General features: G+C 37.6%; 4 protein-coding genes across 5 annotated transcripts; all 4 read right to left on the minus strand.

Annotated features, from left to right (window-relative positions):
* Positions 1 to 6602: 6602 nt before the first annotated feature.
* On the minus strand, positions 6603 to 8000 carry LOC128920319 (uncharacterized). Its single transcript, XM_054227398.1, has one exon. The coding sequence runs from the start codon at positions 7998 to 8000 to the stop codon at positions 6603 to 6605; it is 1398 nt and encodes a 465-aa protein (XP_054083373.1).
* Positions 8001 to 10984: 2984 nt separating this feature from the next.
* Positions 10985 to 13801, minus strand: LOC128920320 (DNA topoisomerase 3-alpha-like). Its single transcript, XM_054227399.1, has 6 exons — positions 13779 to 13801; positions 13424 to 13723; positions 13039 to 13260; positions 12559 to 12668; positions 11244 to 11306; positions 10985 to 11184 (listed from the first exon to the last, which is right to left on the minus strand). Exons 1-6 carry the CDS (start codon positions 13799 to 13801, stop codon positions 11096 to 11098), a joined length of 807 nt encoding a protein of 268 aa, XP_054083374.1. The 3' UTR covers positions 10985 to 11095.
* On the minus strand, positions 13706 to 17383 carry LOC128920202 (uncharacterized). The gene is made up of 2 exons (XM_054226938.1): positions 13994 to 17383; positions 13706 to 13933 (listed from the first exon to the last, which is right to left on the minus strand). The coding sequence occupies exon 1, from the start codon at positions 16033 to 16035 to the stop codon at positions 14308 to 14310; it is 1728 nt and encodes a 575-aa protein (XP_054082913.1). The 5' UTR covers positions 16036 to 17383; the 3' UTR covers positions 13706 to 13933; positions 13994 to 14307.
* Positions 17384 to 19059: 1676 nt separating this feature from the next.
* LOC105220087 (DNA topoisomerase 3-alpha) lies at positions 19060 to 26314 on the minus strand. Of its 2 annotated transcripts, XM_054226935.1 has the most exons (13): positions 26087 to 26314; positions 25397 to 26030; positions 24201 to 24516; positions 24010 to 24149; positions 23313 to 23528; positions 23099 to 23254; positions 22769 to 23024; positions 22065 to 22699; positions 21494 to 22004; positions 21110 to 21331; positions 20630 to 20739; positions 19319 to 19381; positions 19060 to 19259 (listed from the first exon to the last, which is right to left on the minus strand). In XM_054226935.1, exons 1-13 carry the CDS (start codon positions 26240 to 26242, stop codon positions 19171 to 19173), a joined length of 3504 nt encoding a protein of 1167 aa, XP_054082910.1. In that variant the 5' UTR covers positions 26243 to 26314; the 3' UTR covers positions 19060 to 19170. The 2 variants fall into 2 exon arrangements, with proteins under 2 accessions (XP_054082910.1, XP_054082911.1); XM_054226936.1 differs by lacking the exons at positions 19060 to 19259; positions 19319 to 19381; positions 20630 to 20739 and adding an exon at positions 20944 to 21047 and having other exon boundaries at positions 26087 to 26313.
* Positions 26315 to 27095: the final 781 nt, after the last annotated feature.

The raw sequence follows: 27095 nt of genomic DNA on the forward strand, positions 1-27095 counted from the left end.
GTTTTCTGAAGTTTTAAACATTCCTTGCGATAAATGAATTGGATAAAATCAACGATAAACGCCAAATCATATTTATCAGGGGTGTTGTGGAATCGAAGACAAATTTGCTGAATGTCAGAATGGCAAACCAATTATGATTTTCATTGGTGTCGCAGAATCTGATTGGATTTTAGTCTTTTCGAATATAAGCAAACCAATATTCGAATCAGCTGTTCTGCTATTTATTCATGGGGAAAAATTAGCAAGACATGTTTTTAGAAATGTAATCATATAATTAGTTCAAAATATTCATTAAACCCAAAAAATATAATTAAAATGAGAAATTATTTCAGCTTTTATTTTATTTGGCAATGAAAGTAGCGCGAAAAAATTAAAGTTTTAAGGAATCACAGTAATGTATATATACAGTGGAACCTCTCTAACTCGAGTAGTCAGTATACCATAATTCACAAAAAAACTTCGAGGAAATTTGTATGGAATTGCCTTTCAATGCCATTTCAAGAGTTCGAGTTATGGAAGGAAATTTGTATGAAATTTGAGCTATGGAAGTTCCACTGTAAATTGTTTAACTATTATACAAAAAGTTAGAAATTTCCATGATCTAATCTGAATTACTTATTTTGTAAAATTCTTAGAATATTTTATTTTTTCCCGTTGAATTCAATAATTAAGTCATTTAGCGTTCTTATCTTATTTTTTAATAATAATTATATTTTTTCCAAAGCGTTTTAACAGCAAATCAAAATAAATTTGAACAAAATGTCTCAAATCTGTCAGCCCTGAAGCTCTTGGTTTGTTTCTGATAGTTAAACCGATAAAATTGGTTTCCATGACACCTAAAACCAATAGAATTTCCCCAGCAAGTCATGGGTACTGAAACTCCAACACATTCAAAGAAATTTTAACAACACCACTACATACACACATACACAACAAAGGGTAAAATGTGCATAAACATTTAACTCAACTCTTCTCTCATACAGCACCTTGAATGATAGAAAGAAACAACCAAAGTTCTCGTGTTTGAACAAGTTTTGTTTTGAGCTATATCATGGCTGCTTGTAAAGTATTATTTTGCGTGTTTTATTTAATTCAGTGATCTGCAGCCTAATTAAAGTTTAAATTTTTGAAGCACGCATATTTAAATAAGTAAAACGTAAAATAAAAGTTTTCTAAAGCCAAAATATGGAATTGAAGAGGGTGATACAGAAATACTTCATTGCACTGTCAATTCGAAGCACGCAATAGAAGCTACGCCAACAATGGTCAACATCAATGGCGAAACCATTGAATACGTAAATAATTGTTGAATATAATAATATTATCTTGCCTTAAATTCTAATTAATTTTCCACACAGATATTTCAAACCTCATAAGGCGCATTAAAGGTACGCAAACTTATTGGTGTCACTTATTGTAGCAGCGTAGAACTTTCGAAGCGATGGAATATGTGCTGCAAGCAAATCCAAAACTATGGACGCAAACGCTTGAAACACAAATCATTTACACACCAGATATTACGTTTAATGTCACTTTTTTGCGTGCAATTAAACCTTTTGGTCAACACAAGCACGAGAATTGGAACGACATGGCGTGTGTCAACTGGGTTTTGCCAATGAGCTAGAGGGCAAAGCAGTTTCAGTATCTTTGAGCTTACCATTAGCAGCTAAAACACAGAAATTAAAGGGTAAATTTAAGTGAATGTTTGTGCTCATAGAAATTTAAAAAATTTTTGTATGTTTAATTAGGAGGACTTTTTTGATTCATTTTCACCTTGTATTGAGGAACCATAACGTTGTTGTATCGCTTTACAAGGACATAAATTCCCGAAATTAGTTCAATGGAAATACTACAGCAAGAGCATGGATGTTAAGACTTGAACGGTGCCGTGTTAGATTTAGAATTCCTGAAACATAAGGTAATTATTACCAACTTTTATTACAAACTTTATAAAAATTCTAATTTTACTTTATATTTTATAGAAACCCTCCTCCCAGATGAATCTAGTACTAGTGAAATTAATGAAAGAACAGATCTTATAAAAACTCCGAAAGAAATCAAAAGAGTCCTCACATAATGTGCGCAGCTTACACTTCCAGATCGCACGGGGTATTTGACATTTTCCACTCTTCCTCCAGCCTTTGTCCGATAGCAAAAATTGTTCAAATATTCATTTTCACCTACTTTATACATATATATATAGTGTAGTACGATAATATATGTATAAAGTAAATATAATAATAAACAACTAAATGGCATGATATTTTAAACAGGGATAAAGGGATGTCCAACTTATTCCAGTGTGAGAGCACCTCAAAATTTGCATTTTTTATAACATTTTGCATTATTACCAGAACAGACAAATTACTAATTTTTGGGCATTTAAATTAAAATACCCAACATTTATTATGGTTAAAAATTATTATATACTGAATGTTTAATATAAAATAACTTATTTCAATTTCATTTAGCGATAAAATGGTATATTAAAATAGCCGGCTTTCGAAGTTTCAGTAATAAATATGGTCAATTATTAAGTGTCAACTGAAAATAAATCAATTTCTTTTATAATTTTCCATGAAAAATTAGTTTCTCGATGCTGCAATTCACAAAAATATTCTTAAACCACTTTTAAATTACGCGTTTTCATTGATATTTATTGTTTTAAGTTCTTATTAGTGATCTTGCCAGGCGGCTAAAAATGTCTCCATCGCATTATTTTTTTGGCAACATTTCAATCTGGCCTTTCCAGTTTCCCAATTGCGAAACGTCAAAACCTCCTCATCTCGACAAACTGTCAAAGTTTAGGTGGTTTTGACGTTTACAATTGCGCTCTCACTTCCAGTGATATGAGAGTTGTACATCTCTTTATCTCTGATTTTAAATAAATATGTAATATAATCAATGATTTTGTTATTAAATTCTCATTTGGGATTTTGGTAGAACTAACCGAAAATAGCGGGTATAGTTTCTGGGCTTTTGTGATTCGCAGTACTGAAAGTGCACGTGGAGTTTTGGTTCGCAGTTTTGGGTCTTTCGTCCGTATAAGTACCAAGAACAGTACTGAAAGTGCACATATAGTTTTGGTTCGCAGTTTTGGGTTTTTCATCCGTGATTGTACCAAGATCATTCACAGAATTGTGCAAGAGGTATATATAAATTGTTAAAAGATGAATGTAATGTGCAAGAAAGGGATGAACGATCACACGTACACAATAGTTTCGGGTACTTTTGTCAATTCGCCCTTAAGAGTGGCATAGAAACTTTCATTGAAACTGCGGGTACCGCTCCCTGGAATTTCACCGGAGAATTCGCCGGTATCTGTCTTGCAGGGTCTGATTCGAACATCAAACCAATAATAGCAGAATTCATGACACGAACCAGAATTTTTTGTCGGTTTGAATTCTGATTCCGACAACTGTCAGATTCCACAACAACCCTGTATAACTGTAATCTCTCCTCCTTTAATCAAAACATAATGGACTAACTAAGAAGATATATCCACTAGATTGCGCAATTATAGTACTTAGAACTCTAGTTGTTTGAGGATTTGCTGGACAAATACCATAAAAAAGAAATATACATTTTTATACTCTCGCAACAAATGTTGCTAAAGAGAGTATTATAGTTTTGTTCACATAACGGTTGTTTAAACACCCAAAACTAAACGAGTTAGATATAGGGTTATAATATACCAAAGCGATCAGGGTGAAGAGTGGAGTTCAAATCCGAATGTCTGTCCGTCCGTCTGTCCGTCTGTGCAAGCTGTAACTTGAGTAAAAATTAAGATATCTTGATGAAACTTGGCACACATATTTCTTGGCACCATAGGAAGGTTGCTTTCGAAAATGAGCAAAATCGGACCACTGCCACGCCCACAAAATGGCGAAAACCGAAAACACATAAGGTGCCATAACTAAGCCATAAATAAAGCTATGGAAATAAAATTTGGTATGAAGGATCGCACTATGAAGGGGCATATTTGGATGTTTTTTTTTTTGGGGAAGTGGGCGTGGCCCCGCCCGCTACTAAGTTTTTTGTACATATCTCGCAAACCAATAGAGCTATATAAACCAAACTTTCTACCGTCTTTTTTTAGCCACTTCCTAATGCAGTCCAAAAATGAAAGAAATCGGATCATAACCACGTCCACCTCCCATACAAAAGTTAGGTTGAAAATTACTAAAAGTGGGTTAATTCATTAACGAAAAACGCCAGAAACACTAAATTTCACATAAGAAATGGCAGATGGGAGCTGCACTCAGATTTTTTTACAAAATTGAAAATGGGCGTGGCGTCGCCCACTTATGGGTCAAAAACCATATCTCAGGAACTATTCGACCGATTTCAATGAAATAGTTTCCTGTAGTATGTAATAGTTTCCTTACATTCAAATGGTATGTTGTGAAAATAGGCCAAATCGCTTCACAACCACGCCTACTTCCTATATACCAGAATTTAGAAGATGATCTGAATCGTTTACTTTACAATATATAAAGTAAGTACTAGTGAAGATATCGGTGCAAAACTTTGCACAAATACTATGTTAATAATGTGGCAGCCCCATTCTAAAAATCGCCGAAATCGGACCATAGGTTTTTAAGGCCCCATATGTCGAACACGAGGACCTCGGTGCTTCTAACCTAATATTATGGTTTCCAACTTTCAATGGACTTTATACAATATGTGTATCAGAATTGAACAAAACAAGAGAAACTGCGTTTCAATGTGACCTGTCGTCACGACTTTATTTTTAGCACTGAATTAAGTCCGCAAGGAGCGGCAACTATATGCCTGCTTGTCAAGTAGGCTTATGTACAAAAAATGCAATAATAATAACTGCGCATCAATAGGTAATGCACTTTATGTACGTAGGTGCGAATAGATGAGCTTGTACTTAACATGTAAATATGTATGTAGACTAATTATGATTTCGGGAGTAGAGCATACTCATGCTAGCGGTGTGCATATGTACAATAGGCTGCAGTCAGTGTCGCTAACATATGTACGTACATACGTATGCATATATGTCAATAGCTGAATGCAAATAACAAAAGGGAGAAGAAATAACGCTACAATCAGGTGATATTTGTCCATAGGCATAGCGTTTGCAAACTTAGATGGGGATTATACCCTATACGATATCCAAATCTCGAACATCCTCCCCGGCTGAACCCTCACGGTTCAGAATTTCTTCATGTAATCCGGTTAGTCTTACCACCTTTTGTACTGGACGTTGACAGTGGCGTTTGACGTACATGCCTTCGTTCGTCAACTGATCTTCGTTGTATTCGATCGTAATGACGCGGACAAGGCCATCGTTGCCAGGATGGGTGTCCGTGATACGACCCATGCGCCAACAAGCGGGTGGCAAATTCTCGTTTCGAATAAGTACGACATCTCCTACTTGGAGGTTTGGTTCAGGCCTCATCCACTTGTACGAGCCTGAAGTGAATTGAGATACTCATTTTGCCAACGTTTCCAAAAATGCTCGAACATTCCTTGTAAGCGCTGCCAATAATGGAGGCGGTTGTGGGGTGTATCTGGTAGCGGAGGCTCAGGACGACAATTGATTGGTCGGCCAATTATAAAATCACCTGGCGTTACGGCTAGTCCTCCTTCGGGGTCATCATGTAAGGCTACAATTGGTCGTGAATTAAGACAAGCTTCAATCCGTGTCAGAAGCGTAAATAGCTCATGATATCGCAATGTCTGCCGGCCCATAATTCGAAGTAAATGCTTCTTTGCCGATCGGACCGCGGCTTCCCAGATACCACCATGATGTGGTGCAGCGGGTGTAATGGTCCACAATAATCCAGGCCGCTGTTTGAAAAAACTGGAGCAGGAAGTACCCGTTCGCGGGGTAACGAAGCCATTTGTTGATTCTGGAGAATACGCTGATGTCTCCGACACACGGTACATTTCCATATGTACGCCTTTACTTGCGAGCGCGCGTGAATGATCCAAAAACGTCGTCGCAGGTACTGTAACATTTTCTGGATGCTACCATGAAGACATCGTCTATGGGAATCAGCAATCAATAAGTTAGCAAATGATCCCTTGGGAATAATCATCGGATGTCGTTGTTCGTTGGATAATTCTGCATTTCGGAGACGCCCGCCGACTCGCAAAATGTCTTCAGGGTCCACATATGGGTTCAGGACTAACAGGTGATTTCGACTGTCTAGCCTGGAATTTGATTTAAGAACATTAATTTCTCGTCTATATGCCTTACCTTGTGCTTGTTTAACAGTTACAAGCAGAGCCCATTCGTACTCTTCTGCTGTCACAATATTCGACCTCTGACCCTTGTAGCACGGAAGAAAACGTCTTAGTCGCGCTGTTGTATTGAGGACACGACTAAGTATGCTGAACTTCTCAACGAGGGGAATTCTCTGACCATACGCAGAAGTCGTAAGCAATTCATGATGATTCTGCCGAATGGTTACAAGAGTACGAAAAGGTTGGCATTCCAGAGTCTGTGTCTGGAGTTGCTCCTCCGTTAGTTCGGGCACAACTGAATCCTCTTGGAAGCATATATAATGACAAGGTGGACCTGTCCACCATAGCGGATGATGCAGAAGGCCTGTAGGCGTAATTCCTCAACTCGCACAATCGGCCGGATTGTACTCGAAGCGAATGTGTCGCCAACATTCTACCTTGGTGTGGGCCTGGATGTATGCAACGCGATTACCAACGAACTGTTTCAAAACTGACGGTTGTTTACGAATCCAATGCAAAACTATAGTTGAATCACTCCAGAGTGTGTAAGGGACGTTGTTTAAACGGAGCGCCTTTTGCACATGACGTAGAGTGATTACCAGTAGGTGGGCAGCACAAAGTTCCAAGCGTGGTATAGTAATCTCTTTCACAGGTGCCACCTTGGTTTTTGCAGTAACAAGTGCCATGTTAGAATTACTTTCTTGTGTGACACTATTCACATAGATAACCGCAGCATACGCCTTAGAGCTAGCGTCACAAAATCCATGAAATGTACAAAATGCATGAGGAGACATGCTGAACCAACGCGGTACACGGACGCGCGCTAGTTCACGAAGACCATTTCGAAATTCGAGCCACTGGTCTTGTAATTCTGCAGGTAGTGGAGTGTCCCAGTTAAGATCCTTCCTCCATAGGGTTTGAATAAACATTTTGGCCAGAACTACCACTGGCGCTAGTATACCAATTGGGTCATACAGCCTTGCAACATCACTTAAAATACTACGCTTTGTTGGTAGTGTATGTGAGTCTGCATTGCTCACCTTAAAAAAGAGCTCGTCGCTCAACGGATTCCAGTGTAGACCTAACACAGTGGCGTTGGAATCGTATAATTCAATATCGCTTCCTGATTTCTCTGGATCGGTGATTGCATCAAGTGCCTTGGCGCAGTTCGAATTCCATTTGCCAAGAATGAACTGACCTTGTCGAAGGATTGCGTCGACATCATGAGCACAACTAACAGCTTCCACCAGAGAGTCGAAACTTTCAAAATAGTCGTCGACGTAAAATCCATCCAGGATACTCTTTCTTGCTGTAGAAGCACGGTTTTCGTCCTCCACAATGTTGTAGTTATCTACAGCACATTGACGTAAGGAGCGAATCGCATTGTATGGACTGCTTGTCATTCCATACGTTACTGTAGCCAACTCAAAGCTACGTAGTGGTTCGACTGGAGATTCCCGCCACAAGATGCGTTGCCATTTACGATGCAAGGGATTGATCTCAACCTGTCGAAACATTTTCTTGACATCGGCTGTTATAGCTATACGATAGCGTCGAAACCGATGAAGAATTTCAATCAAATTGTCCTGAAGCTGTGGTCCCGAAAACTGAGTGTCGTTCAATGACACTCCACTTGTGGTTTTGCAGGACGCGTTGAATACCACACGAAAATTACCTGTCACCGCGTGATGGGGTATGTAATAGCATTGAGTCGGGTCGATGCAATCGTCCTTCACTGGACTCATGTGACCGAGTGCTATGTACTCTTGCATAAACATGATGTATTTGTTCCTAAGTTCAGGGTCGCCAGCTAATTTTCGCTCAAGGTGGAAAAACTGACGGCGCGCTGCTGGATAAGAATCTCCTAACACTGGAGCATTCGGAAGAAGATGAAAATCCGTTCACAAGGATCTACCGAGAGTTCGTCGACAGGACCAGTGTCCTCAACCTGCCAGAACCTTTGCAGTAGTTTGTCCAGTTGCTGATCGCCAATACATTTACTAAGGGTTAGAGTGTGCGTCAAATGATTTGGTGTGTTGACCATCGCGGGGCCAAACACAACCCAACCGAGGCGGGTGCAGAGCGCGCACGGTTCGTCATGGGGTCCCGCAGCAATCCCATCGGCAATTAAAGCGGGCCAAATATCTGCGCCAATAAGAAGATCAATTTTGGCAGGAGTGCCAAATGTTGGATCGGCAAGCTGGAGTCCAGAAAGGTGATCCCAGGCGGATGAGTCGACCTTTCATACTGGTGTCATAGTCGTAATCGTTGGTAGGATGTAGACTTCAAATTGCATCGAGAATGCCTCGTCGTTGAGGGATCTTAATCGCACAGTTGTAGAGCCCTTTGTGTAGGCGGCTGCATTGGCGCCTATACCTTCTACTCGGATCTGCCCCGGTGTTCTACGAAGGTTCAGAATTTTAAACATGGATTCACTGAGGAAGCTCACCTGAGATCCGATGTCACATAATGCACGGCATTCATAAGGCCTTCCATGGCAATCCGAAAGAAGCACCTTAGCCGTCGCAAGCAAAGTGGTCCGGTCATCTTGCGCAACTAATGACTGGACCTCATCGATATGTCATTGCTGGCGGGAATACACTTGCGGTCCAGTAGAAGTGTGTTTCGCCGCAGCACCTGAGCTTAATGTTGATGTAGAGCCTGGCGTTGTTACCGAAGCTGCTGATGGTCGGGATACACTCGTATCCGCTATATTCTCTACAGGTTTCGTACCTGTACGTCGACAGAGTAGCGTGTTATGCCCTTGCTGGCAAAACGAACACACACCCGAAGTACACTGATGAACGGTATGTCCTGAACGTAGACAATTGCTAAGCGCCTTACACGGTCCCAGCGTTCAGGGACGTGCATGTTCCGAAACTGAAGACACCTTATTAAACTATGATTACCTGAGCACTGAGGGCAACCAATGTTGGCAGCGGATGCGCTTGTGAATTGAGTACTATTCGTTGCGCCCACGTGCGCCTTAACTGTACGAGAAGCGGAACGCCTATACAACGGTTGTGTGATAACGGTATGTGGGGCAACGGTAATATTGTTGGCACGTCGTTCGAGGAATAACAGCAAATCCTCCAATTTCGGTATGCTCACAGTTGTAAGGCTCATTCCCCATTCATTCCGTGTCGTTGTTGGTAGCTTCGGCAAAAGTACAGGAACTACTATCGCATCCCAGTGGTGCACTGGAATGTCCATAACAGCAAGTGCACGAAATGAATTGCGCACACAATCCACAATCGATCGCAGCGTATTCGATGATTCTGCTGGGTTGTTCGCTAGATCAAGAAAGCTCTGCACATGTGTTTCTGACAGTAGGCGCGGATTATCATAACGGCGCTTTAGCTCGGACCACACCTCGTGGTAGCCATCGGTATATAATCCTCCAATCATCGGAACACTTTCTTGATCGACACACTGGCGTAGCTTACCCAATTTATATGCAGGATCCAGATCAGTTCGATTGTGAACCATCGGTTCGAATAGGTCCTTAAATGCCAACCAACTCGTTGGCCTTCCGTCAAATCGTGGAATTGTTACCGGATCCAGCCGCATATCTGCCACGTGATTAGCTGTCGGTGATGCAACCTGGACGGCAGTCTGGGGGTTTAAGCGGCGTTGCAACGTGACGCACAATGTGGTGTACAACGATTCAGTTGTAGCAAATAACTCGTCGTGAGAAGCAATTTAGTCTTCCTTCGCCTTGCTGACGGAATCGAAATCTGCATTTTGGATTTCCTTTCCAAGGCGCACAATTGAATGGTGTGCCGATGCACGTAAATTCAAAGAGGCCATCATACACTAACACTCAAAACAGGTGGTCGCAGTCCTCACAGGAGGCACCAAAAAATGTATAAGAATTGAACAAAACAAGAGGAACTGCGTTTCAATGTGACCTGTCGTCACGACTTTATTTTTAGCACTGAATTAAGTCCGCAAGGAGCGGCAACTATATGCCTGCTTGTCAAGTAGGCTTATGTACAAAAAATGCAATAATAATAACTGCGCATCAATAGGTAATGCACTTTATGTACGTAGGTGCGAATAGATGAGCTTATACTTAACATGTAAATATGTATGTAGACTAATTATGTTTTCGGGAGTAGAGCATACTCATGCTAGCGGTGTGCATATGTACAATAGGCTGCAGTCAGTGTCGCTAACATATGTACGTACATACGTATGCATATATGTCAATAGCTGAATGCAAATAACAAAAGGGAGAAGAAATAACGCTACAATCAGGCGATATTTGTCCATAGGCATAGCGTTTGCAAACTTAGATGGGGATTATACCCTATACGATATCCAAATCTCGTACAATATGTATGACGAATATGTGGGTCAAATTATATAATACAAATAAAGTTAAATAAATAAATTGCGAGAGTATAAAATGTTCGGTTACACCCGAACATAGCCCTTCCTTACTTGTTACGTTTAGGTTTCTTCAGACAATTTTAAGAAAGAGACCAATTGACGGTTTTAGTTATGGCTACTTAATAAATTTATGTATTTTCATGGAAACTAATACAAGCATACGTCATATCTCATTATTATTAGTAAGAAAGCGACGTAAACAAGAGATTCAGAGAGTTTTGTTAAATAGGCCTTAAAAACTCTTAGAATCGTTATCATAAATCCCTCGCAGTTGATTTCTACAAGGTCTGTTAAATATGGTTTCAATCAGATTATAATCCCTAATCTGATACTGTAATCACACCATTTGTTTTGTAAAAAAACAGTGTTCTTTAATACGAATGTATTTTATAAAAAAAGTAACAAAAATATCTACGGATTTCAACAACAATTCCATAAATACATACGCATTTACGAATATACTATATATATAAACAACTTAATTTTGAAATTCAGATTCTCGAGGACACTTCGAGCGCGTATGACCCTCTTGACGGCACATGCCGCATTTTCGTTTTTTGGAAGAATCTAAAATTAAACATATTTCTTAAGAGCAAAGATTAAATAAATAAATCAAATAATGATACCTTTCGAAGTCAATTGTCTGTTACCGGAACTCTGACCAACATGACTGCTGCTGGATGCAGCGCCTGAAAAGAAAAATTTAGAAATAAAATATATCAGTTGAAACTTTATACTTCAAATTGCGACAATATTAAAATGCAGTGGAACTTCTCTAACTCGAATCACCATAATCCACAAAAAAACTTCGAATTAGAGAGACTTCGAGTTATAGAATTTTCATTAAAACGTACAATTTTTCATTAAGTTTTAAAATATAGATTTTTACACAGTTTTATTTATTTACTTCGCATAAAGTTTTGTGTATAAACTTAAAACATAAATTCTGTAATTTTGAATGTTGTAGTTTACTTTTGTTATGCTTTTGTCGTCTGTATCCCATGCCTTTGTTATATGATTTATGCAATCCCTAAGTGGAATATCATATTTTTTGTTCGCCTCCTTATGATATAGAGAGGCTCCTTTAAAATTTTGCCTCGATAGTACAATTTTAAATTTTGTATTACGCCCTGGTCGAAAAGTTCGCTTTATAGAAGGAAATTTATATGAAATTTGACTTCGAGTTAAGGAAGTTTGAGTTATGGAAGGAAATTTGTATGAAATTTGATTTCTAAACGCTATTGTCAATTCAAAAGTTCGAGTTATGGAAGTTCCATATTTTAATATAACAATATAATTTTAAATATTCATAGTAAGTGTTTAACAAATCCTCAAATTACCTTTAAAAAAGATAATACAATTTGGAGTACATACGCATTCAATTAACCAACATTTTTCATTTTGTTTGTAAAAAATTATGTAATCACGGAAATAATTAAAATTTACTATCAATGAAGAGTTTTTATAGAGTTGCAAAAGAAATTTTACATTATTGGTTATTTATCACAATTCTCTATAGTAAATAGTTGCACAAATAACGTTTTAAAAAAACGGAATTACTTCGCATTCTATTAATCGGACTGCACTACAAAAGAGTACAACGTAATTAATATTTTTAATTTAATAAGCTTTGCTATTTAAAAATACTGATTGCCACACTACTTAGTGATTATATACCATGGAGAGAAGTTCACCTGTTGCACTCATTCATTTATCATGCTAATGTGTACTCCTTAAAAAAACTAGGTCAAACATTGCTCACTTTTTCGGCGCTTTTGTTTGAACAAAAATTTAAGTTCTTATAAAGCTACAAAAAAACCTTAACAAGTTTACTGATTCTAACTTTCAATGTAACCATAAGAAAACCAGAAATTTGAGTACCGTTTTAATGACTGCGTAATTTTGGGAAGAAGAGTTGGGTAAAGGAGTATACATATGTACCTGGATTTGACTCTTCGTCTTTCCATTTGAAAAAACCACACGAAGCATCTCGCTTTGAGCATGTATAAAATGGCCGAGATTTGTTGGGACCCTCTTTTCGAACGATTAATCTAGCGATGAAATAAGTTATAATAAGATATATGAGTATTTAAAGGTTATTTTATAATAGAATATAGCATTTTGCTTGTTGGAGCGTTTTCGTGCATTTTTTTAATTTCTGGGTATTGGATCATATAAATTTTGTCCGGAGATTGGGCCATAATTAAAAAGGTGACTTCTCTGTTTTTCGAAGTTAGCTACCAAAATTTTCAGGGTTACTTATGCATCTCCTCATGCTACAACCACGATTATTTTCCACATGACACAATTCCGTCAGATTCATCCACTTTTAATGTAAAAATCAACACCATTTGCTTGGCTAGGCACATTTAACAAACAATTATTCTAATTTAATATTGGATGTTATAATAGGATACTTACGAGCTAGCAGCTATTCCACATTTGCATTTAATAATCTCGGTTTGCAAAGGAGATTTCGGAATTAAAGTATCTGCATGAGGCACCGTTTGGTTTTCATACGACTGAGCGGTTGGTTTGGGTGTTGAAACGTCGTCAGCCCATTGAAAGAAATTGCATGGTTTGGTTTGGGCACATACATAAAAGAACTTGCCCTTATTCGGACCATCTTTTTTAACATTACATCTAAAATAAAATCAAAAATATAGTTATTTATCAAATGTATAAAAAAAAAATATTAAAAGAAATTTACATTTAGTTGTAGTTTGAGTAAAAAGTAAGTACAGTTTGTAAAGTAATTTATTGTTTTTCAATACGTATATTTTTTTATTTGGTTTTATTAACATACTGTTTAGCTTGCTGATGGCATCCTGAGCATTGAATACTTATGGTGGATAGAATAGTACGTTGTGATTTACTACCCCAGTTATATTCGTCAGTTTCTATTGATTGTATCCTGTTGTCGCTCGATGTTCGATTTTTAATTTGATTATGGCCAGTATCTGAGGAATTCTGGTTTATAACCGATCTTCTCTTATGCTCGGCAGTTCCCCATACAAAATCTTGTAAATCAGAAAAACTGTCGTCAAAATTAAAATCAAGATTTTCTACACAGTGGGTTGTAGTCGCGAGCTTTCTGTTGAAACAGAAGTCACATTATTTGTTAACAAGCCATCACTGATGATAGCCGGTTCATCACCCACATTTTCGCTTCGGATATGTTCATTTTGTATATCAACTTGAGATATAATTTCATTGAAATCGTCATCACTGTTAAAAAACTCATCTAAAACAACATCACTAACTGCTGTATTATCATGTCGTTCAAGACTTACTTGTTGTTGTTCATTATTTACAGCTGAAACATAAAATAAGGAAATGATACGACGCACAAAAACATATTACTTCATATATTTACCGGATGTAAAAAACGAACGAATGTTTTGATGTGTAGTTTGAGTTTCTACTTTTTTTTTGTTTGAATCTTGTTTAGTTTCAGATTCTGTTTTTGACCTTTTCATACTTCGCTTTTTCGGAATATTTACTGAACCATCTGATCTTCTGGTGGTATTGATATATCTAGGAGCGACCAATGGAACTACATTCGCAGTTTTTGTAGTCTCACCAGTATTTCCGACGGTGGCATCGTCCAGTTCTCTTAACTTGATCCAGATTAATATTGAACATATCACGGAGTTGTTGGTCGCAACGCAAACACGTTGTATATCGTTTTTACTCTTCTGCTGTCACAATATTCGACCTCTGACCCTTGTAGCACGGAAGAAAACGTCTTAGTCGCGCTGTTGTATTGAGGACACGACTAAGTATGCTGAACTTCTCAACGAGGGGAATTCTCTGACCATACGCAGAAGTCGTAAGCAATTCATGATGATTCTGCCGAATGGTTACAAGAGTACGAAAAGGTTGGCATTCCAGAGTCTGTGCCTGGAGTTGCTCCTCCGTTAGTTCGGGCACAACTGAATCCTCTTGGAAGCATATATAATGACAAGGTGGACCTGTCCACCATAGCGGATGATGCAGAAGGCCTGTAGGCGTAATTCCTCGACTCGCACAATCGGCCGGATTGTACTCGGAGCGAATGTGTCGCCAACATTCTACCTTGGTGTGGGCCTGGATGTATGCAACGCGATTACCAACGAACTGTTTCAAAACTGACGGTTGTTTACGAATCCAATGCAAAACTATAGTTGAATCACTCCAGAGTGTGTAAGGGACGTTGTTTAAACGGAGCGCCTTTTGCACATGACATAGAGTGATTACCAGTAGGTGGGCAGCACAAAGTTCCAAGCGTGGTATAGTAATCTCTTTCACAGGTGCCACCTTGGTTTTTGCAGTAACAAGTGCCATGTTAGAATTACTTCCTTGTGTGACACTATTCACATAGATAACCGCAGCATACGCCTTAGAGCTAGCGTCACAAAATCCATGAAATGTACAAAATGCATGAGGAGACATGCTTAACCAACGCGGTACACGGACGCGCGCTAGTTCACGAAGACCATTTCGAAATTCGAGCCACTGGTCTTGTAATTCTGCAGGTAGTGGAGTGTCCCAGTTAAGATCCTTCCTCCATAGGGTTTGAATAAACATTTTGGCCAGAACTACCACTGGCGCTAGTATACCAATTGGGTCATACAGCCTTGCAACATCACTTAAAATACTACGCTTTGTTGGTAGTGTATGTGAGTCTGCAATGCTCACCTTAAAAAAGAGCTCGTCGCTCAACGGATTCCAGTGTAGGCCTAACACAGTTGCGTTGGAATCGTATAATTCAATATCGCTTCCTGATTTCTCTGGATCGGTGATTGCATCAAGTGCCTTGGCGCAGTTCGAATTCCATTTGCCAAGAATGAACTGACCTTGTCGAAGGATTGCGTCGACATCATGAGCACAACTAACAGCTTCCACCAGAGAGTCGAAACTTTCCAAATAGTCGTCGACGTAAAATCCATCCAGGATACTCTTTCTTGCTGTAGAAGCACGGTTTTCGTCCTCCACAATGTTGTAGTTATCTACAGCACATTGACGTAAGGAGCGAATCGCATTGTATGGACTGCTTGTCATTCCATACGTTACTGTAGCCAACTCAAAGCTACGTAGTGGTTCGACTGGAGATTCCCGCCACAAGATGCGTTGCCATTTACGATGCAAGGGATTGATCTCAACCTGTCGAAACATTTTCTTGACATCGGCTGTTATAGCTATACGATAGCGTCGAAACCGATGAAGAATTTCAATCAAATTGTCCTGAAGCTGTGGTCCCGAAAACTGAGTGTCGTTCAATGACACTCCACTTGTGGTTTTGCAGGACGCGTTGAATACCACACGAAAATTACCTGTCACCGCGTGATGGGGTATGTAATAGCATTGAGTCGGGTCGATGCAATCGTCCTTCACTGGACTCATGTGACCGAGTGCTATGTACTCTTGCATAAACATGATGTATTTGTTCCTAAGTTCAGGGTCGCCAGCTAATTTTCGCTCAAGGTGGAAAAACTGACGGCGCGCTGCTTGATAAGAATCTCCTAACACTGGAGCATTCGGAAGAAGATGAAAATCCGTTCACAAGGATCTACCGAGAGTTCGTCGACAGGACCAGTGTCCTCAACCTGCCAGAACCTTTGCAGTAGTTTGTCCAGTTGCTGATCGCCAATACATTTACTAAGGGTTAGAGTGTGCGTCAAATGATTTGGTGTGTTGACCATCGCGGGACCAAACACAACCCAACCGAGGCGGGTGCAGAGCGCGCACGGTTCGTCATGGGGTCCCGCAGCAATCCCATCGGCAATTAAAGCGGGCCAAATATCTGCGCCAATAAGAAGATCAATTTTGGCAGGAGTGCCAAATGTTGGATCGGCAAGCTGGAGTCCAGAAAGGTGATCCCAGGCGGATGAGTCGACCTTTCATACTGGTGTCATAGTCGTAATCGTTGGTAGGATGTAGACTTCAAATTGCATCGAGAATGTCTCGTCGTTGAGGGATCTTAATCGCACAGTTGTAGAGCCCTTTGTGTAGGCGGCTGCATTGGCGCCTATACCTTCTACTCGGATCTGCCCCGGTGTTCTACGAAGGTTCAGAATTTTAAACATGGATTCACTGAGGAAGCTCACCTGAGATCCGATGTCACATAATGCACGACATTCATAAGGCCTTCCATGGCAATCCGAAAGAAGCACCTTAGCCGTCGCAAGCAAAGTGGTCCGGTCATCTTGCGCAACTAATGACTGGACCTCATCGATATGTCATTGCTGGCGGGAATACACTTGCGGTCCAGTAGAAGTGTGTTTCGCCGCAGCACCTGAGCTTAATGTTGATGTAGAGCCTGGCGTTGTTACCGAAGCTGCTGATGGTCGGGATACACTCGTATCCGCTATATTCTCTACAGGTTTCGTACCTGTACGTCGACAGAGTAGCGTGTTATGCCCTTGCTGGCAAAACGAACACACACCCGAAGTACACTGATGAACGGTATGTCCTGAACGTAGACAATTGCTAAGCGCCTTACACGGTCCCAGCGTTCAGGGACGTGCATGTTCCGAAACTGAAGACACCTTATTAAACCATGATTACCTGAGCACTGAGGGCAACCAATGTTGGCAGCGGATGCGCTTGTGAATTGAGTACTATTCGTTGCGCCCACGTGCGCCTTAACTGTACGAGAAGCGGAACGCCTATACAACGGTTGTGTGATAACGGTATGTGGGGCAACGGTAATATTGTTGGCACGTCGTTCGAGGAATAACAGCAAATCCTCCAATTTCGGTATGCTCACAGTTGTAAGGCTCATTCCCCATTCATTCCGTGTCGTTGTTGGTAGCTTCGGCAAAAGTACAGGAACTACTATCGCATCCCAGTGGTGCACTGGAATGTCCATAACAGCAAGTGCACGAAATGAATTGCGCACACAATCCACAATCGATCGCAGCGTATTCGATGATTCTGCTGGGTTGTTCGCTAGATCAAGAAAGCTCTGCACATGTGTTTCTGACAGTAGGCGCGGATTATCATAACGGCGCTTTAGCTCGGACCACACCTCGTGGTAGCCACCGGTATATAATCCTCCAATCATCGGAACACTTTCTTGATCGACACACTGGCGTAGCTTACCCAATTTATATGCAGGATCCAGATCAGTTCGATTGTGAACCATCGGTTCGAATAGGTCCTTAAATGCCAACCAACTCGTTGGCCTTCCGTCAAATCGTGGAATTGTTACCGGATCCAGCCGCATATCTGCCACGTGATTAGCTGTCGGTGATGCAACCTGGACGGCAGTCTGGGGGTTTAAGCGGCGTTGCAACGTGACGCACAATGTGGTGTACAACGATTCAGTTGTAGCAAATAACTCGTCGTGAGAAGCAATTTAGTCTTCCTTCGCCTTGCTGACGGAATCCGGATCGAAATCTGCATTCTGGATTTCCTTTCCAAGGCGCACAATTGAATGGTGTGCCGATGCACGTAAATTCAAAGAGGCCATCATACACTAACACTCAAAACAGGTGGTCGCAGTCCTCACAGGAGGCACCAAAAAATGTATAAGAATTGAACAAAACAAGAGGAACTGCGTTTCAATGTGACCTGTCGTCACGACTTTATTTTTAGCACTGAATTAAGTCCGCAAGGAGCGGCAACTATATGCCTGCTTGTCAAGTAGGCTTATGTACAAAAAATGCAATAATAATAACTGCGCATCAATAGGTAATGCACTTTATGTACGTAGGTGCGAATAGATGAGCTTATACTTAACATGTAAATATGTATGTAGACTAATTATGTTTTCGGGAGTAGAGCATACTCATGCTAGCGGTGTGCATATGTACAATAGGCTGCAGTCAGTGTCGCTAACATATGTACGTACATACGTATGCATATATGTCAATAGCTGAATGCAAATAACAAAAGGGAGAAGAAATAACGCTACAATCAGGCGATATTTGTCCATAGGCATAGCGTTTGCAAACTTAAATGGGGATTATACCCTATACGATATCCAAATCTCGTACAATATGTATGACGAATATGTGGGTCAAATTATATAATACAAATAAAGTTAAATAAATAAATTGCGAGAGTATAAAATGTTCGGTTACACCCGAACATAGCCCTTCCTTACTTGTTACGTTTAGGTTTCTTCAGACAATTTTAAGAAAGAGACCAATTGACGGTTTTAGTTATGGCTACTTAATAAATTTATGTATTTTCATGGAAACTAATACAAGCATACGTCATATCTCATTATTATTAGTAAGAAAGCGACGTAAACAAGAGATTCAGAGAGTTTTGTTAAATAGGCCTTAAAAACTCTTAGAATCGTTATCATAAATCTCTCGCAGTTGATTTCTACAAGGTCTGTTAAATATGGTTTCAATCAGATTATAATCCCTAAATAGATTAAGCACCGTTTTTAAATATGCGAATTCTTCTGATACTGTAATCACACCATTTGTTTTGTAAAAAACAGTGTTCTTTAATACGAATGTATTTTATAAAAAAAGTAACAAAAATATCTACGGATTTCAACAACAATTCCATAAATACATACGCATTTACGAATATACTATATATATAAACAACTTAATTTTGAAATTCAGATTCTCGAGGACACTTCGAGCGCGTATGACCCTCTTGACGGCACATGCCGCATTTTCGTTTTTTGGAAGAATCTAAAATTAAACATATTTCTTAAGAGCAAAGATTAAATAAATAAATCAAATAATGATACCTTTCGAAGGCAATTGTCTGTTACCGGAACTCTGACCAACATGACTGCTGCTGGATGCAGCGCCTGAAAAGAAAAATTTAGAAATAAAATATATCAGTTGAAACTTTATACTTCAAATTGCGACAATATTAAAATGCAGTGGAACTTCTCTAACTCGAATCACCATAATCCACAAAAAAACTTCGAATTAGAGAGACTTCGAGTTATAGAATTTTCATTAAAACGTACAATTTTTCATTAAGTTTTAAAATATAGATTTTTACACAGTTTTATTTATTTACTTCGCATAAAGTTTTGTGTATAAACTTAAAACATAAATTCTGTAATTTTGAATGTTGTAGTTTACTTTTGTTATGCTTTTGACATCTGTATCCCATGCCTTTGTTATATGATTTATGCAATCCCTAAGTGGAATATCATATTTTTTGTTCGCCTCCTTATGATATAGAGAGGCTCCTTTAAAATTTTGCCTCGATAGTACAATTTTAAATTTTGTATTACGCCCTGGTCGAAAAGTTCGCTTTATAGAAGGAAATTTATATGAAATTTGACTTCGAGTTAAGGAAGTTTGAGTTATGGAAGGAAATTTGTATGAAATTTGATTTCTAAACGCTATTGTCAATTCAAAAGTTCGAGTTATGGAAGTTCCATATTTTAATATAACAATATAATTTTAAATATTCATAGTAAGTGTTTAACAAATCCACAAATTACCTTTAAAAAAGATAATACAATTTGGAGTACATACGCATTCAATTAACCAACATTTTTCATTTTGTTTGTAAAAAATTATGTAATCACGGAAATAATTAAAATTTACTATCAATGAAGAGTTTTTATAGAGTTGCAAAAGAAATTTTACATTATTGGTTATTTATCACAATTCTCTATAGTAAATAGTTGCACAAATAACGTTTTAAAAAAACGGAATTACTTCGCATTCTATTAATCGGACTGCACTACAAAAGAGTACAACGTAATTAATATTTTTAATTTAATAAGCTTTGCTATTTAAAAATACTGATTGCCACACTACTTAGTGATTATATACCATGGAGAGAAGTTCACCTGTTGCACTCATTCATTTATCATGCTAATGTGTACTCCTTAAAAAAACTAGGTCAAACATTGCTCACTTTTTCGGCGCTTTTGTTTGAACAAAAATTTAAGTTCTTATAAAGCTACAAAAAAACCTTAACAAGTTTACTGATTCTAACTTTCAATGTAACCATAAGAAAACCAGAAATTTGAGTACCGTTTTAATGACTGCGTAATTTTGGGAAGAAGAGTTGGGTAAAGGAGTATACATACCTAGATTTGACTCTTCGTCTTTCCATTTGAAAAAACCACACGAAGCATCTCGCTTTGAGCATGTATAAAATGGCCGAGATTTGTTGGGACCCTCTTTTCGAACGATTAATCTAGCGATGAAATAAGTTATAATAAGATATATGAGTATTTAAAGGTTATTTTATAATAGAATATAGCATTTTGCTTGTTGGAGCGTTTTCATGCATTTTTTTAATTTCTGGGTATTGGATCATATAAATTTTGTCCGGAGATTGGGCCATAATTAAAAAGGTGACTTCTCTGTTTTTCGAAGTTAGCTACCAAAATTTTCAGGGTTACTTATGCATCTCCTCATGCTACAACCACGATTATTTTCCACATGACACAATTCCGTCAGATTCATCCACTTTTAATTTAAAAATCAACACCATTTGCTTGGCTAGGCACATTTAACAAACAATTATTCTAATTTAATATTGGATGTTATAATAGGATTCTTACGAGCTAGCAGCTATTCCACATTTGCATTTAATAATCTCGGTTTGCAAAGGAGATTTCGGAATTAAAGTATCTGCATGAGGCACCGTTTGGTTTTCATACGACTGAGCGGTTGGTTTGGGTGTTGAAACGTCGTCAGCCCATTGAAAGAAATTGCATGGTTTGGTTTGGGCACATACATAAAAGAACTTGCCCTTATTCGGACCATCTTTTTTAACATTACATCTAAAATAAAATCAAAAATATAGTTATTTATCAAATGTATAAAAAAAAATATTAAAAGAAATTTACATTTAGTTGTAGTTTGAGTAAAAAGTAAGTACAGTTTGTAAAGTAATTTATTGTTTTTCAATACGTATATTTTTTTATTTGGTTTTATTAACATACTGTTTAGCTTGCTGATGGCATCCTGAGCATTGAATACTTATGGTGGATAGAATAGTACGTTGTGATTTACTACCCCAGTTATATTCGTCAGTTTCTATTGATTGTATCCTGTTGTCGCTCGATGTTCGATTTTTAATTTGATTATGGCCAGTATCTGAGGAATTCTGGTTTATAACCGATATTCTCTTATGCTCGGCAGTTCCCCATACAAAATCTTGTAAATCAGAAAAACTGTCGTCAAAATTAAAATCAAGATTTTCTACACAGTGGGTTGTAGTCGCAGAGCTTTCTGTTGAAACAGAAGTCACATTATTTGTTAACAAGCCATCACTGATGATAGCCGGTTCATCACCCACATTTTCGCTTCGGATATGTTCATTTTGTATATCAACTTGAGATATAATTTCATTGAAATCGTCATCACTGTTAAAAAACTCATCTAAAACAACATCACTAACTGCTGGATTATCATGTCGTTCAAGACTTACTTGTTGTTGTTCATTATTTACAGCTGAAACATAAAATAAGGAAATGATACGACGCACAAAAACATATTACTTCATATATTTACCGGATGTAAAAAACGAACGAATGTTTTGATGTGTAGTTTGAGTTTCTACTTTTTTTTTGTTTGAATCTTGTTTAGTTTCAGATTCTGTTTTTGACCTTTTCATACTTCGCTTTTTCGGAATATTTACTGAACCATCTGATCTTCTGGTGGTATTGATATATCTAGGAGCGACCAATGGAACTACATTCGCAGTTTTTGTAGTCTCACCAGTATTTCCGACGATGCCACCAGTTCTCTTAACTTGATCCAGATTAATATTGAACATATCACGGAGTTGTTGGTCGCAACGCAAACACGTTGTATACCAACCAGTAGAGGTATTGAACATATTTTTGTAGTATAATGAATTAAGTTTAAATTTGATCAGTTTTACATTCGGACCACAACTCTGACAAGTTTCTGATAGAACACTGGGCTCCAAGAATTCTTCAGATAACCAAATAGCATTCTTACAATCAGGAAAGTTCATACAGCCAATATAATGTCCCTGGTTATTTTTTTTCTGTCGCAAAGCTAACGGAGCAACTGAACATTTCGGACATTGAAACAATTCTCTCATGGAATTATTGGTCATGTTTTGATTTTGCACGATGTCATCTCCGGCATTACCATTTGCTCTAGGATTTTCATTTATTCTTTAATGAAATACAATGAAAACTAGTTAATGAAATATTGGTAAGACTGTATACTGTGTATAAAATTACCGCAAAGCAATTTTATTGTCCATGGCAGTCACTTTTTCTGTTATTTGTTTGTACGCTTCCAGATACTTTTTAATTTGATCATTTAAGACCGCTTTAGGGTTCTTTTTGCCGGAGCAGATATCTTTTAAGTCTGACTCAAACTCGGCCCTTAACTTTGGTTTAGCTAATGTTAAATCCATGGCATCATATCCTTCATACAAACCCATTCCTATTAAACCTGGCACAAGACATCCTTTATCTACCACACCAATGTATCCTAATATGTAGTATGCGTTAATATTTGTTAAAAAAAAATAAAATGTTAAACTATAATTTTTTTAATCGGAGTACCTCTTTCTTTGATTGTATTTATATGTTCAGCATGAGTCGCATCGGTTCCAATGCCGTGTTTTTCCATTAAAGCAATCAAATCAGCCTCTGTCAAAAGTGGAGGGGCAGTGGTGGCTCCTTCTTGCATAGATATTTCAGTGGGCTCAAATATTTGTCCTGTTTTGAAGGTTGTGAAATTAATCTAGCTCTCAAACCATAAAAGTAAATTAATTACCTTGTTCGTATTTGTGTATTTGTTTTGCATTCCATTTCTCATAAATATAAATGTCCAAATAGTTTCGTTCATGAATGCAGAGACCTGTCGCCGTAAACTTTTCTCCAGCAATGTTAATATTGACCACAGTTTCCGAACCAACCGCATCCTTACTGACACAAGCGAGAAAATGTCGACATATTAATTCGTATAGACGTGCATCATTACCGTGTAGGTCTGGAAACAAGTTAAAGAAACATTTTTCAAACAAAAATTTAACACAATTCTATCAATATATAGTAAGATTATGAACAGAAATAAAATATAATATTGATACAATTTAAGAGAGGTAGTAACGTAACAGATATTAATGAAATATAAAACTACTAAAGTCTTCCAATAAATCGTAATCTCGTTTGAAATCATTTAAGCATTTAACCTTAAAGCTTAGTATTCTCTTTCAAGAAGAAACGACATTTTTCATTAAATAATCCCCGTGGTGCATAAAAGATATGTATATGGTTATTAGATTTATGAATAGAGTTGAGCCATCTAAGTCTCTAATCTTTAAACATCTTTTAACAATCAATTTCTTATGTAATTGTTAAAAAATAAATAAGTAAAGAATAATATAAATAAAATAAAATATCAAAATCTTTGTGAAATGAGTGTGGTAAGTATATTCAACATATTAAAATGCATATACATGTAATCTAACCTGTAACAAGTTTTGTAGGATGAATGGGTGGATGAGCCTGATCACTTTTGTTACCATTACGTGGATTCGCCCCCCACTCCTTAACGCGTTGCGCAAATGTTCCCCAGTCATGGTGAGCAGCGAACTGTTCTACCAAAGAACTATAAAATATATACTTATAGACGAAAGTGCAATAATATTTTGTTACATACCCCAAATCTATTTCCTTCGAAAATTGATTGGTTTCAGTGCGAGGATAACTAATTATACCTTTGGTATATAGTTTTTCCGCTATAGTCATTGTTTCTTTAGCTGAAATTTTAAGTTTACGCGAACTCAATTTTTCCATCTCTACTGTATCCAATGGAGTCGGTCTCCATTTATGTTTGGTTTTAGTTGTTACATCTTCAACTTTCGCTTTCGGATCAGCTAAACAAAGTAACAGGTAATCTTCACAAGCAGCTTTATCAAACAATCTATTACGTGCCCAAAGGAATTCCACTGTGAGGTCCTCAATTGTATGTAAAACTATGAAAGAAAAACATTTTATTTCGTTATTTTTAATTACATTATTCTCAATTAAAGTTATTATTCAAAATGTAACCATTTGTAAACAGAAGTAAAAAATTTATTATACATACATATATAAATAAATATGACCATCTATCTATACTGTTATATTACATACTATTATAAAGAGGAAAGATTTGTATGTATGTTTGTATTGAATAAACTCTAAAACTACTGTGCCGATTTCAAAAATTCTTTTACCATTGGAAAGCTACATTCACTCCGAGTAGCATAGGCTATATTTATTGCTAGAATCTCAACTTTCTGGAAATAGCTCCCAGATGAGGGTATCAAAGACTCCGTGATGGAGAATCTTAATCTGAAACTGAAAATCGTCTAGCAAGTCATTCTCTTCGCATCGCAATCGCGTGCCAGAGAGTCGATTAATGAGTGCTCGTAGGTGCTTGATGAACAAAATTTCAAAACCTTCCAAGTACGTGCTTGAGAGTCGAGTAGGGAGCGTGTGCAGCGGCTTGAAGAACAAAATATTAGAAATATACAAGCTCGCACTAGGGCGTCGAACTCTGAGCGTTCCCAACGTCTTCATAATCAAAGAAAGTCAACGGACGTAACAGACTAGAGGTCGTAATCAAGTTTTAGCTCATTGCAAATAAAGCAAATAAAATAAAATTTCATTGTACTTTTTTAAAATGAACCCACGAAAGAAACGGCAAAGTACATAGATATGTATGGGAGAGTGTGATAAGTGTGTAAAAACTTATAACTTTTGAAATGTTTTTTTAAGCCCGTGCGAAGCCGGAGTGGTCTGCTAGTCATCATATAAAACTTACAGTTCGGTTGAACTCGTTTATAAAAATACTGCTATTACTGTATTTACCTCTTAATTTCCAAAATGGTTCTGAAACAAATGCTTCAATTTCTTTATATCGCTCTGCGACAAATCCTAAAGTAGGTATCTGACAACTTCCATAAGATATTAGCTTATCAGCAATTTTTTCAGGAAATAAACGCTGCAATCTCATAGTCTGAAATCTTGTTATGGCTGCCCCTGTTCGGAGATCAAGCTCCGTTCTTACATCAACAGCGTCGCTTAGCTTCTTATTAGGTTCTTTTAATTCTTGAAGAGCGCGGCGAACGGAAGCTCTAGTGATCTCGGAGAAAATCGCTCTGTATACTTTGATGCTTGGTTTCACTTTGCGACATACGTCTATTATTTCATATCCTATATTTTCTCCTTCCCTATCACAATCCGTCCATATTATGAGTCCATTACAGCCACGTACTTCTCTTTCTAATGTTCTTTGAATTGGTCGATAATTTTCATGGCATGTCTTATTTATTGGTGCTGTAAACAATGTTTGAGGGTTCACTTCATTCCATCTACGATATGCTCCAACAAATTCCAATTGCAATAGATGTCCAGACACAGAGGTCATTACCATTTTACTCTTTCGTCCACTTACTTCCGATTCGAAATCATAGATTTTGTTATAAACGGAATAACCTTCCCGCTGAGAATAATAACATTATCTACTTTTGTATGAATGTTTTATTTCAATCAGCTTACTCTAGTTGCGGTTCCATTCGACAAAAGACCAGCGATTGTCTTTGCTGCATCGTTCTTTTCAGCTACATTTAAGTACTTCATATTAACAATTGCTTTTTGACTATACCTATGGCAAAAAATGTTGGTATATGCCCAATATCTAGTCGACTTTATCATTTAAAAACCAAAAACATTCACATTTAAAACGAATCCGCACCACTTTAGATATATTAATATTTAATCGATTATAATTTATTGTTTATTTATCAATCTTTTCAGCAAATCGATAAAAAATATTTTGTAGTCACCATCTGTGAAAAAATGAATACCCTTTCCATCCAAAGTCATTTCCAGGCACGATTTTAGTTACTGGGGCGCCAAGATTTCAGTTCATTTTTATGTTAATTAGCCCAAAACTTTTTATGATATAAAAAAATTGATATCTCGCTCCATTTACGAGATATCGAGCGTTGAAGTTATGTGTTAACAGCAGGCGATGCGCGCACTTATGCAATGATGCATGTGTTATATAATTGATTTATGTGATTGATTGACAAGTTCTTTACCGTAGCCCCAGTAACTAAAATCTCCCCCATTTCGAGCTTGAATAATTTAAAAATCAAATTTTTAGGAATTTTGATATAAATACGTAATTTTGTTTACTATTGTTTTGTCAACATAACACAGCTGATGGTTTGACAGTTTTAACAGAGTTTGTCAGAACCTTTTTTCACGTATACACGTGTAACTTCTTCTACTAGAGAATGTTATTAAACACCAGATTATGATTTTTGTTAATTTTATGATAATAAATTGGATAAACATACAGTATATGGGAATTTCAGCCAGAAGGTCCACCACAGACAAAATATTAAACATTATTAGAATTACAAAGTTTTTGCATATTTTCATATTTTCATAGGAAAATATTAAAATTTATTCATATTTAATTAATTTTGAATTAATTCATAACCAATTACGAGATATAAGAAAACCAAGTCGCATAGGAGCTACTATTCTCATTTCGATT

The sequence above is a fragment of the Zeugodacus cucurbitae genome, chromosome 3, assembly GCF_028554725.1.
Source record: "Zeugodacus cucurbitae isolate PBARC_wt_2022May chromosome 3, idZeuCucr1.2, whole genome shotgun sequence".
Taxonomy (NCBI): Eukaryota; Metazoa; Arthropoda; class Insecta; order Diptera; family Tephritidae; genus Zeugodacus; species Zeugodacus cucurbitae.